Source organism: Chiroxiphia lanceolata, chromosome 19, assembly GCF_009829145.1.
Source record: "Chiroxiphia lanceolata isolate bChiLan1 chromosome 19, bChiLan1.pri, whole genome shotgun sequence".
Taxonomy (NCBI): domain Eukaryota; kingdom Metazoa; phylum Chordata; class Aves; order Passeriformes; family Pipridae; genus Chiroxiphia; species Chiroxiphia lanceolata.
In genome coordinates this window covers 8,012,515-8,024,581 of record NC_045655.1, presented here as the reverse complement: position 1 = coordinate 8,024,581, position 12,067 = coordinate 8,012,515, and the positions used below count along the sequence as shown (strand labels likewise).

At 46.1% G+C, this 12,067-nt stretch overlaps 1 protein-coding gene across 3 annotated transcripts; it reads left to right on the top strand.

Annotated features, from left to right (window-relative positions):
* The first annotated feature begins 2,976 nt into the window (after positions 1–2,976).
* On the top strand, positions 2,977–10,551 carry TMEM100 (transmembrane protein 100). 3 transcript variants are annotated; one of them, XM_032706861.1, is made up of 3 exons: positions 2,977–2,995; positions 6,129–6,313; positions 9,289–10,551. In XM_032706861.1, the coding sequence occupies exon 3, from the start codon at positions 9,351–9,353 to the stop codon at positions 9,753–9,755; it is 405 nt and encodes a 134-aa protein (XP_032562752.1). In that variant the 5' UTR covers positions 2,977–2,995; positions 6,129–6,313; positions 9,289–9,350; the 3' UTR covers positions 9,756–10,551. The 3 variants fall into 3 exon arrangements, with proteins under 3 accessions (XP_032562752.1, XP_032562750.1, XP_032562751.1); XM_032706859.1 differs by lacking the exon at positions 2,977–2,995 and adding an exon at positions 3,258–3,431; XM_032706860.1 differs by lacking the exon at positions 2,977–2,995 and adding an exon at positions 3,258–3,436.
* Positions 10,552–12,067: the final 1,516 nt, after the last annotated feature.

The window sequence follows — 12,067 nt, the reverse complement described above, 5'->3', positions numbered from 1 at the left end:
TGTAACCAACTTCTGCAAGATTGAGGATTTGGCTTCTGGTGGTGTGGTGTATCCCTCTGCTAATTAAAAGCACACTGTCCACATAAGGAATGCAGCTCTTCAAATGGGAACGTCATGTAATTATGAAAGCAGTAGGAGATAAGAATAATTGTTTTCAGTTCCAGATGTCCTGTCTTCTTCAGCACCGCGGGGAGATTAAGTGAAAGTCGAGCAGGGCAATAACAAAGTTCACATGCACAGCAGGATAACTGCTGTTGACCAAAGTACTGGTAGGACCTAATGGAGTTCAAAGAAAATTCCTTTCCATATTCTTGGTCACCAGAAAGGTTTCTCACAGTCGTTGTAAGCACATCCATTTCATGAGCCTGATTACCCCCGGAGTGGGTGGTTTACATAGCCATCAACCAACCAGGCTGAACTCCCTTGTGCTGTGAACTGTGTTAATGAGAGGGGAACTACAGCCTTTCATGTGGAATGATTTGGTTCTCTGGTTTAACTGGCTTTGGGCTCCTTTTGGACTCCATTCCTCGTCGCAAAACACATGTGCTGCATGACATGGTAAGGATAATTTACAACATATTAAACATGTTGAAAGAGTGCTTTCTGAGAGTTTCAGTAGATGCAGTAAACTGGCATGTTGTGTCCGTGTGTGGGCTTAGGAATGAAATAAAGGAAAATTCAGTGGAGGGTTAGGGAAAAGGCAAGAAAAACTAATTGAATAGGGAGCCCACAATAGTTGTACTTTGCCAGATTAATGAGTCACTGTTTGCTGTGCTGTCAAGGCCCAGGAGACTGTTAGAAACTCAAAGGAAGCCATGAAGTATTGCAAGTGTGTTTGAGCCGGCAGAGCAACAGCATTGCTCAATTTAGGAGCAGAACTCTGCTCTCTCAGTGGGCTGCGTGGGTTCCAGAATCACACAGGCTTCTTGCTTATCATCCCAGCTTTGGGGCTGCACCTCCCTCTAAGCAGCTGTGCTAAGGCCCCAGGGAGGAGATTTTGTCATTTAGGGCAGGTCCTAAAGGGGAACTATGTATCATGGAAGCAGGGCGGTCCAAAACTGTGAACCTGTAACCCCTCACTGCAGCTGTTGCTCAGCCCTGAAGTTTCCTCAGCTGTTTGCACTGAATTTCTACAGGTGCCAAACGTGCTGCTTGGGGTATGGCTGGTCCTTCTTTCCTTACATCCTCGGAGAGCTGTGCTCAGAACACAGCAGGACCTTAAAAGGCAGAGGAAGTCACTCATCCCTTTCAAAAAAGGCCAGAGCTGTGGTGCCCAAGTTGTGTGTGACCCTTCAGTGCCTGAGTGCTACAAACCCACCCTTCTAGGGGATCTTCTAGTGCTTATCTCCCAGCACTGAGGAGGCCTCATTCCCATCACTTTTCATGGCAACTTTCGTGTTTCACAACAAGGAGTTACAATTGCAGGACAGAGTCTGACTTTCTAGCCTTTCTAGGACATCTATTTGTGCAGAAATGTGAATTCTAAGCCCAGCTTAGCATTCAGTGCTTGTTTATGTGTACTTCAGATTAGTTCCTCAAAAAAATCAGTATTGGGAGTTATTTTATGTAATACTTTCAGTGTTTTATGTAATACTTTCAGTAATAAAGTTGGCATAGAAAAGTGAGAATGTACTAGGGGAGCTGTGGATGGTGTAAGCATGGGGGAACCAAACACTGCACTGGAAGGACTAGAGAGGAATTGATGTAATAGGAATGGGGTGAAATTTAGGTCATGCACACATGTGCTAACAGCAAGAATTTCTGATATAAAGTGAAAAATGAAACTGATACTGGAGAAAAATCCAGACATGCTGAACAATTAGAGGAAAATTATGAAATGTTAGTATTTCTGGCAGGACAGGAAAATACTTGAACTTCCATGCAGAATTGGTAAGGCCACATGTGAAAAAATTATTGAAAATAAGCCTGAGATACTCTCATTTATCCCTCTTAGGACAGTAGAGACTTAATTGCCAAAATCTACTTCAGCCAAAGGCTTACTTGTCCATGTATAATTGCCTATGAATCCATGCAACTAGAAACAAGACAGAGGTTCCTAGATACCAACAGAATAAGTCTCATAGCATTCCAACAGGAGGAGTAGGAAACCCAATTGGTTTGAGGTGGAACTCAGCAAGTTTAATAAAGCTATTACTGACACTGCTGCCTGCATTAGGAAGGACTGGACTTAATGGCCTAATGAAGTTCCCCTCAGATCCAGTTTGCTTGTCATTTCTGCTCAAATGCTGATGTATTTGAAGGGAGCACCAGCAAATGGGGAAAAAAAATGCCAGTTTCTTGTATAAAGCTGTGGAGCTTTTCCAGAACCTCCTGGTTTATTTGTCTGGAGCAGATGAACCCTTGGCAGGATCTCCATCACTGGGCAGTTCTTAACACACAGGGTGAAATCCTGGCCCACATGAAGTTGGTGGAAGTTTCACTATTAATTTCTGTGAGGCCAGGATTTCACCCTGGAAAGGGAGTCAAAAGTACATGCATGCTTTCAGAGACAGAGTGGCTGATTAAATACATCTGCTGCACTGCTCTTTTATCAATCATTGATAAAATAGTGCCTTTTAAATATAAACTTCGGGTAAACTTAACCGCAAAATTCAAACACGTCCTTTACGAGACTTGAAAGCATAATTTGTCTGCTTTTTATCTGAAATAACAGGAATCATGGTAAAAAAAAAATAACACCCACCCACATCCATCCACTCCAAACCCCTGCAGTATTTGATGTGCCGCAGAAACGAGCGATTAAAGCTTAGAAAAGCCAGTTAAAATATTTCTAAATGATACACAAAACTTTATCCCCTAAGAATGTAACCCAAAACTATGCTCCTCCTCATGTAATTCCTGAGCAGTCGAACTGGGAGTTCATCTGGAATTCGCTATGGCCCGTGCTTTCAAGTGACCCGGCGCGGCTCAGCACGGGCGGTGACCCTCACCCGCACCGCTCCAGCGGGGATGTGGCCGCACCCCCCGCGTGGTGGTGGGTGTGCGGGGGGACAGGGAGGGCAGGGGACGGCTGGGGAGCTCTGGGGAACGCTGTCCCACGCCCCGCGTGTGTGACCTGTCGCGGCCGGGGCGCGATGCGGAGCCTCCCCGCGGTGCCGAGCGGGAGCCAGGCGCGTCCCCGCCGTGCGCATCCCTGAGCCGGGCGTGTGAGCCGAGCAGGGAGGAGGGAGGAGGGCCGGCTCCGTGCCCTGCCCAGCCCCGGACAGCCTTCCCCAGCCTTCCCGGCCCCCCCGCACCCGGGAGAACGTCCCGCTGCCGCCCCGCCCGCGGCTGAGTTTGCTCCGGTCCCTTAATTGTTTCGCTCTCACCGAGAACTTTGTTTACAGTCCCTTGTGCAGCGAGCGAGCTGCATCCCCTCTTACGCTGCCTGCGGGCTGGCGGCCGCCGCAGTCCCGCCCGGCGGCCAGGAGGTAAGGTACGGCTCGGCAAGGCTCGGCTCGGCAAGGCTCGGCTCGGCAAGGCACGGCATGCTCGGCACACTGTGGCACGCTAGCCTGTACTATGGCATGGACTGGCACGGCTCAGCTTGGCTTGGCACGGCTCGGCTCGGCTCGGCTCGCAGCCGCTGGACCCGCTCGCCCGGCGGCCGCGCCCCCGCCGGCTCCCGGTGCCCGCGGGGCTCCGGCTCCCGGTTCTCCGGGGCAGCTGAGGCTGCTCGGACACTGCGGGACCCGCTCCGGCCGTGGCAAAGGGCTCTCCCGGTTGTTCGCAGCCGGAGCCGCTGCCCCGGTGGCAGGTCGGGGGTTCCCGGTGCCGCTCGGTGCCCGGAGGGGTTACGGGCAGACAGGGTGCACAAGGCTCTCCCCGCCTGTTCCCGTCCCTGCTCTCTCGCAGAGGTGCTCGGGGACAGGCGTGACACGCAGGGTTTTACCCCAGGTGTGTGTGCGTGTTGGGTGTTATGGGAGCGTTTGAAAGTTTTGCGGTTTGCAGATGACAAAGTCCGTTTGTGGAGGGGTTTGGTTGGCTCCCATCCTACCCCTCAGCTGTGTCGGAAAGACGAAAAAGGTGTGAGCTTAAATCTGGTCATTATTTTACGTAAAAGCTCGGTGAGAGAATTTTACTGCATCCTGCGGCTCAGGCAGCGGGTGTGGAGGTGGTATGTTCTCCTTCTGCCCCTGTAGCTTAGACCCTGATCCTCGAGTCCGGTAAATACAAATTCTAGTTGTGTGTTTCCAGGAATGTTCACCTGGAGAAGAGCTTAGGGACTGTGTTGGGGGTTACTATAGTCTGTTGGATTCCAAATGAACTCTGGCTCTTCTCTCGGTACGGGAGGACTCCTTACACTGTTTTCCATAGTCACTTTAATGCATAACCAACTGTGAAGTGTAAGCATTATGATTTATTGGAATTTTACATAAGCAAAAAGGGTGTCTGAAGTATTGTGTAAAATAAACAGAATCAGGTCCAGAGCCTGGAGGCAGAAAACTCAAATGTGACCTGCTGGTTCTGAGTAAAATGCAAAAAAAGGAGGAAAGGGTTGTAGTGGCTGAACAATGTCATCTCTTTGCTCTTGCACAGAGATATTCCTTATGTGGGAAGCTCCTGAGAGAGCACCACATTGAAATGATTCTGAGTTAAAATATTGGAAGCTTCGTGTGTAGGTTTCATGTGTTTCTGATTCTCAGGTTTATGGTGAGGGAGGGAAGTGGAAAAGAAGAAATCTCATATCTGAAAAGTTGCTCTGTCAGTCAGGATTTTTGATAAAGACATTAATTTAAGAAAATTTCCTAAACTGTGTGTAGTCAAGAATAAATGCAAATAAAGAACTGACAGAGCAATTAATCTTTTCAAAGCAAGATGCTGGCAGAGTGGCTTAGGGGGCACAATTGCTCTAGGAAGAGCTTTTCAAACAAACGTAACCTTTCTGTGATCTGAGTGGAAGTTGGCTGCAAGTACATTTCCGAGGTGTGTGTTTGTTTTAATGTAATTTAGATTTTTTATTTAAAGTGGGTTTTTTTCCTGCATTGCCCTCCAAACTTTTCAGAAAGTTAAACTAATTGCTAGGTGGTGTGTACAGGAATATAGTCAAGGAGACAAGCAAGGAGACTTCCTTATTATTAGCTAAGTTCAATAATCAGCTAAATATACTTTAGCTATGTCACAGGTTTATTCCAAGGATCCCCTGAGAACAGCAGCAGTTTGTGCCTGTAAATGTTTGTGTTAGTGAAATGTTAGTATGGTCTAAATAACTTAAAAAGAGAAAAGCCCTTAAAGTTTATCATTATACAGTCTTATTCTCTTGAATTTGCTCTCGTTATCACTTGGAACTCCTGTTTGAGGGTGGAAATGATCTTCCATAATCATGCACATATAGAAAGGGAATGTCAAATAAGATTAGCAACATAAATCTCTGCTGCTTGGTCAGTTTTGCCCAGCTGCCTGCTGGTTTCACAGCTGTTTCTGCAGTTGATAACAATTTCCATCGCTCTGCTCTCTGCAGTCCTCACACTGCCCTGCTGCAGATTCCACCTTGTCCCTCTTTGAGTTATGAATCTTGTGTTAAAAAAATCCAATAATAACAGAAATGAACAATGATAAATATTACGGAGTTACATTTCTTACAGTGGGGTCTTGGACTCTGTTAGTTTGCCTTTTTTTTTCTGAGAAGAGTTTTTGGAATTATATTACTTAGGTTTTGTTATAGTAGGATAGTTTTAAAAGGGTTCTTTTTAGTGGGAAGTGTGTTGTCATGGTCAGTTCATGGAGTCAGGAGATGGAGTGATTTGCTCAAAGAAACTGGGCACATGGAAGACACCAACCCCCAGGTATTCTGAGCTGTTATTCACAGAGGTGAAGTGAGCAATAGAAATGAGGTTAAATGAGATTTTTATCTGCAGAAGTTCATGTGCATTACCTTTTCCTGCCTAGCTCTTTCTGGGGGACTTGCCTGGGCTATGATACTCATTATCGAGACGTCACATCATCAAAGGAAAATGTTACTTAGGGCCAGACACAGGTTGCTGCTGCCAAGAAAAGAGGAGAGGCAGAGGGAGAACATCTCCTGCTGCTGTTAGTTTGGGAGCAGGAGTCAGCATACAGTGGGAGCTTTTCCAAGCAGGAGTCTTATTCTTAAGAAGCTGACAAAAATCCAACAACTTTTCTTGTAGGAGGAAACTTCCATGCTAGAATATTGTCATCTCCAATTCATCATTCAGCAAAATCTGACACTTCAAAGCCTGGAGCAGTCCTTTCTGCTGCCTGACTCTGCCTTGAACTGACACAAAGAGATCTTCAGCAGTGTCCCTCTGCTTTTGAGACGAGGATTTGTTCCCATGGATTTCTCATGGACCTGGTAGGTGTGCATGCTGATGGATTTCACATCTTTTCAGTAAATCTCAACCTACAATTATTAGTGGCTAAAAATTTCCTCTCCCCATTACCCAGTGTTGGCCACAGATTGCCACAGAAGCACATTCTTCCTTCAACCCCAAGTAGCTCCTTAAGACAGTACTTGTGGTATGATTAGTGAGAGGATGCTGGTGCTGCCGGGTATCTTTGCCTAAATTTCTTACCCTGAAACTTGAACCAAATCACCTGTTGGCGTAAGTCAGAACTGACTTTGCTGGCAATGAGGATCCAGTGCCCTTTTTTCTAGGGCTGAATACCTTTACTCACACTTCAAATAGGTTCTGTTGTTTATTTAACTTAATTGGATTTCAATAGAGGCTTGTTTGTTTGTTTTGTGTGAATGCCCATCTGCTTGCATCCTATTTCAAGAGCAACAACTGTGCTCCTCAGAAGTCAACAGGTATTTTGCCATTGACTTAATTTTGGTAGTTTAGAGGATTTTTTTTCTAATTCCTGTTAGTTTTAACTGTATAAACATATCTTCTTTCTTCATAAATGTCTGTACAAGACATCTAAGAGATTTAAATGCTCATTGGGGATGTATCTGAAGCAGAGGGACAATGACTTTAGAGACAGGAGTAAATATACTTTGAATGAATGTTGCAGTTTTTCAGAATAATAATGTTTATTATGAGCCTAATCCAAAGCCTTTTCAAGTTATTAAGAAGTGTCCCTCTTTCTGTGACTGTTAGAATATCTGAACTTTTGAAGTTATACAGTATATTGGTACCAGTAGATCTTTTATATGGAAAATCGTTATTTTTACTACCTCAACTTTAAATGATGGCACCAGTGTAAGTCCCACTGCCACGTAAGTCATTATTGAAAATGCAGAACTTGGGCTCAGATCCCTGTGGGAAGAGATCAATGGCACTCTAGAGCAAACCCATGGCTTTCCTGGGCTCTTCCTCTCTGATATAAAAGGTACTTAATCATGTTATGATTCAAAGAACAAAGCAACAGAACCTAGGAGAATTTAGGATATCTAAGGTGTCAGCACAGATATATTTGCTTTTCTGATAAGCACTGAACAAGTCTCCTTCCTGCCCCTGGAGGCAGCAAGTGCTCTGACAGAAACTCATGGAATCATGGAATGGTTGTGGTTGGAAGGGGACTCTGGAGACTGTCTGGTCCACCCCCATCCTGCTCGAGCAGGGTCACCTAAGGAAGGATGCCCAGGACTGTCCAGGTGGCTTTGGAATACTTCCAAGGATGGAGGCTCCAAAACCTCTCTGGGCCACCTGCTCAGTCACCACCCCCACTTGGAAAAGCCTTTCCTGGTGTTCCGAGTGTTCCGGTGTGTGCCCGTGGCCTCTGGTGCTGACAGTGTGTGCTCAGGGTTGTGTGGCTGTGTGCTGAGCACTCCTCCATAGAGCACTAGAACAGCTTTGGCAAACCAGATCTGAACTGTCCTTCTCTCATGAGGGCTTGAGACTCAGATACAAACTTTCTGAGTAGCAACAGCATAAAACCTGTTTGTGCCTGTGCTTAAAAACAGTGAAATCCTCTTTCTCTCAAAACCCACGGTCAGTTATAGGAGGTGCTGAGATATAAAACCAAGGGCTCTCCACAATGAACGAATATATCTTAGCAACAAGGGTGGAGTGGTGGGAAAGGAAAAGGAGAATACAAGTATCTGGCAATTAACTTCCTAGTCACAGATGTGAAGGTGATAAAAGTGATAAAAGCATTACGGCATTGCCAACGCTCTTCCTTGTTCTCTGAGCTGCATATCATGCTGCTCATGAAAGCAAAAGCTACACAGCCCACACCAGAGTGGTGGAGGGAGCTATTTGCAGCAGGAGAATTAGTGGTTCCTCAGCGTTCCAGCCTCTGTTGCACATGTTGGGGTGCACTGGGCACACAGCCTGCTCTAAACCAGCACAGCAGTGGCAGCCTTGGCGTTGTCAGAGGTCACTGCAGACCCCAGGGTGGCCCCACACCATGAGAGCCCCAGTGAGAGGGCCAAGGGCTGTGAAGGCAGCCTGCAGCAGTGCAGAGCCGTGGGCTCATCCTCCCCTGATCAGGTGGACTCCAGTTACACACTGGCTCCATGGAGCCAGAAGGTATTTGCCTCATGATGCAGATGCAGTCCAACTGTGCTTGCTGTGTGTAGGACTGAGAGTGTGTTTACACTATGGAGACAGGAGGAAAACAACATGCTGTAACTGAGAGGAGTGAATATGAATATAAAACTCCCTCCCACACGGTTACAGGGATGTGGTTTCATGGTTTCATTGCTTTTGCATGAAGCCAGTGTATATGGCAAGCTGTCAGGCTGGCACTGAAGTTGCTGTAATGGGAGGTTCACCAGCTTTGAGCTGAGCTCAGTGCAGAAAACTTTCTGCATCCCCACTCTCCCCAACATCCACACTTTGTCATGGCCATTTGAATTGTTTCCCTAAGTAGCACTTGTGTTGGGAAAAGGCTCACTGTTCATCCTGGTTTTTGCTGGGCCCGTGCTTGCCCACAGTACTGTGATGTGCACTGGAGTAAATCCATGTAACGTGTGTGTTTAGGTGTATATATAAACAGTGTGAAAAGGCAAAAAACCAAAACAGACTGTGAACTTCACCTCTGTGTGAGAAGATATAATGCCATTGAAATCTAAATTACATCCAGAAATGCTGACTTCAGGATGTAACCTAAAATAGGATTTGGCTCACAACACTTCAAGATTGGTGTCTGTCTTGGTCTGTGACTCTGTTCTTTCTAGAACTTAGGCACCTATTGATGACTACTTGATTCTAATCCTCCACAACCTGTAGTGTCACTACTGATCTTGTGCATAAATCCTTGTGGGTTCTGAGTGTCTGGTTGTTTGTGATCCCAGATGGGATCACAGTTCTTGGGATCACCCGTGTGTCACAGAGCAGTAATTGGTGATTATTGGTTGAACTCGTGCTCTTCTCTCCGCAGCGCCGCCCGAGCTCAGCAGAGCCTGCTCTAGCCTAGGAACTGCCCGACTCAAGGCAACCAAGATGACAAACGAACCTATTAAAGAGATCCTGGGCTCCCCAAAGCATCCTGATTCTGTAGCCACGGAGAAGAGCAACAACAATGACTGTGTGGTCACCACCATCCCCCTGGTCAGTGAGTGCCAGCTGACAGCAGCCACGGGGGGAGCAGAGCTCTCCTGCTACCGCTGCACGGTGCCCTTCGGAGTGGTCATCCTCATAGCCGGCATCGTGGTCACCGCCGTGGCATACAGCTTCAACTCCCATGGATCCATCATCTCCGTGTTTGGGTTGGTCCTCCTGTCATCAGGACTCCTTTTGCTGGCTTCCAGTGCAGTGTGCTGGAAAATCAGGCAGCAAAACAAGAAAGCCAAGAGGCGGGAGAGCCAGACGGCGCTCGTGGCAAATCAGCGAACCTTGTTTGGTTAAAGACAACCAGGAGAAGGCTGGACAGAAGGCAGAGCCTTTGTAAGTCAGCTTGGCTATTTATCAGTGGGAGAGATTGCAGGTTTTAATTTAACTGTGGAAATGAGTGGAAATGGAAATGGAATGGATTAAGAAATACCCTTAACTCTGCAAGTGCTCTTGATATTCTCTTACTGCAGACTTGGTAGTGATTCTTTCCAAGACGGAGGAAAAACCACTTTTCCTTCACAGAAAACTTTGTCATCATAACTGCAACCGTCCTAACTGCGTTCTCCAACATGCTGATCGTGTTGGAAAGGGAACCTGTGGGAACTGAGAAAATAATTTGAACTGACTTGACATGCCAGAGATCTCCTTAAACACACACTGTGACATTTGACCAAGGGAGAAGTCACAGCATTTGAAGTGACTACAAGCTTATGGTCAGAGTACCTGGGACTTAAACTGTAGCTCAGAAACAAACAAACAAACAAACAAACAAAACCAAAAAAAGAAGGCAATAAGAACACACTACAGTTTGCTCAATAAGCTGATTCTTATATTTTATGTAACTTTCCCTTCGCAATATCTGTGGTACTTTCCCCCTTTTTTAAACCAACTAATATTAATTTTGTTTTCCTATTGAATAGAAATAAGTAGAAATGTGTAATTATATTGTCTAACCTGAATAACGAGGTATGATTATAGCTTAAAACATGAGACTTTTTTTGTAAATTAAAATGGTCAGGTTTAGCACTTTTGATTATTTTGCTATAAAATTAAAAAGTAAATTTCATTAAAATAATATTCAGTGCTGCTAGACCTTTAGAAAAATCTTTATTGCTATCAAGATAGCCTGTATCTTCAACTCTGACTGCTCTATGATTCTATTTTTGTAGAACAACCCCTGTGACAATAACTGTGAACACATGCACTGCTGATCTCTTCCAAAAATCTCTGTAGCCTGTGGACTTTGGTTTGATAGCCCATCCCTCTGCATACCAGCTCGGTTATTGAAAAATCATAGCAGTCAGTTCTGCAGACACTGGCACAGTCAGTTTGAAACACAACTATTAATAATTACTCATGAAAGCAAAGCCATGTGTGTGGTGGTTGCTGACCGAGCTTTGGGATGACGAATCTTTATGAAAAGCAGGTGCCAGGTGTCCCTGGTATGTGTCTGAGATGCTCATTCTGTAACTCTAGTTTCTAGAGGTCTTCTGGCTTTTCTCAGCTAATGAATTATTGAGGGGCTGGTCCCAAATTGAAGCAAACCAGAACGTTATTTCTTTGTCTGTATCTTAAAGGACAAGTGAGCTGAGTCACAGATTTCCACCCTGGCCTTTGTGAGAGTGTCAGAAGCCAGAGGAGCTGCACAAAGTCCTCTTCCCCCTTACTTTCTCCAGACTCCAAAGGGCTGGATGTGATTTTTGCTTTCCACTGCCACAGTGAGCAAGGCCTGTGCTAACGTGCCTCCTCTTTGCCCTCCAGAGGCTCTGGCAGCCACGAGGGCTGTGGTGATGCCCCCGCAGAGCACACCTGCCAAGCAGGTGCCGCAGGGGGTTCCTCCTGCAGGTCGTCCCGGATCCGCGCGCTCCTCCTGCCGAAACCACCCAGGCATCCTGGCTCAGGTGCCGCCATTTCCTCTGCCCTCCGCGCTTTAAGCTCGTTACATCCATAACTTATCCCCGGATTTGCAAAGTGCACTCCGTGTTTTTAAATAGAGCAGGCCTATATGTGCGGGGAGGGGATGTTTGGGGTCAGTATTTGCGTTGCCACACTCCGTGGTTACCAGACGCTATAATAAAATCACTTGCATCAGAGGAAAGCTGACAACACATTTTAGCACTTCCATAGCCCCAAACTTAATCACGGCAGGAAGCTTTCCTGCTGCTAGGAGAACATGTTGCGTCACCAGAACATCTGACACCGGTGTCTAGTGTCAATCACTTTGCTTAAGGTCATTAAAAATATTAGGGTGTCCCCTTACGATGTACAGGTTTTGCATGAGTGACAATTCATGGGAAATGCATAGCATGATAAATAATGGAACAGGTGGACTAAAGTGGTGTCTTTCCTGTTTAAAATGAGAAAAGTGATTGACATTAGCAAAGCTGGATAAGTTAAATAGGGCTGTTTATTTTTTTTTCCCCTCCCTGGGAACACAATAGTTTTTCTGACTCCTTCTTCCCCTTCCCCATTTCTTTTTTTTCCTCAGTGGAATTTTGGGGGGCTGCCGAGGAGAGAATTGCAAGGGCTATAGAGATGCAATGATTTCCACTACATGTGTGGCAGCTCAGGCCCACAATTCCCAGGCTGAGCCCAGAGCAGGAGCA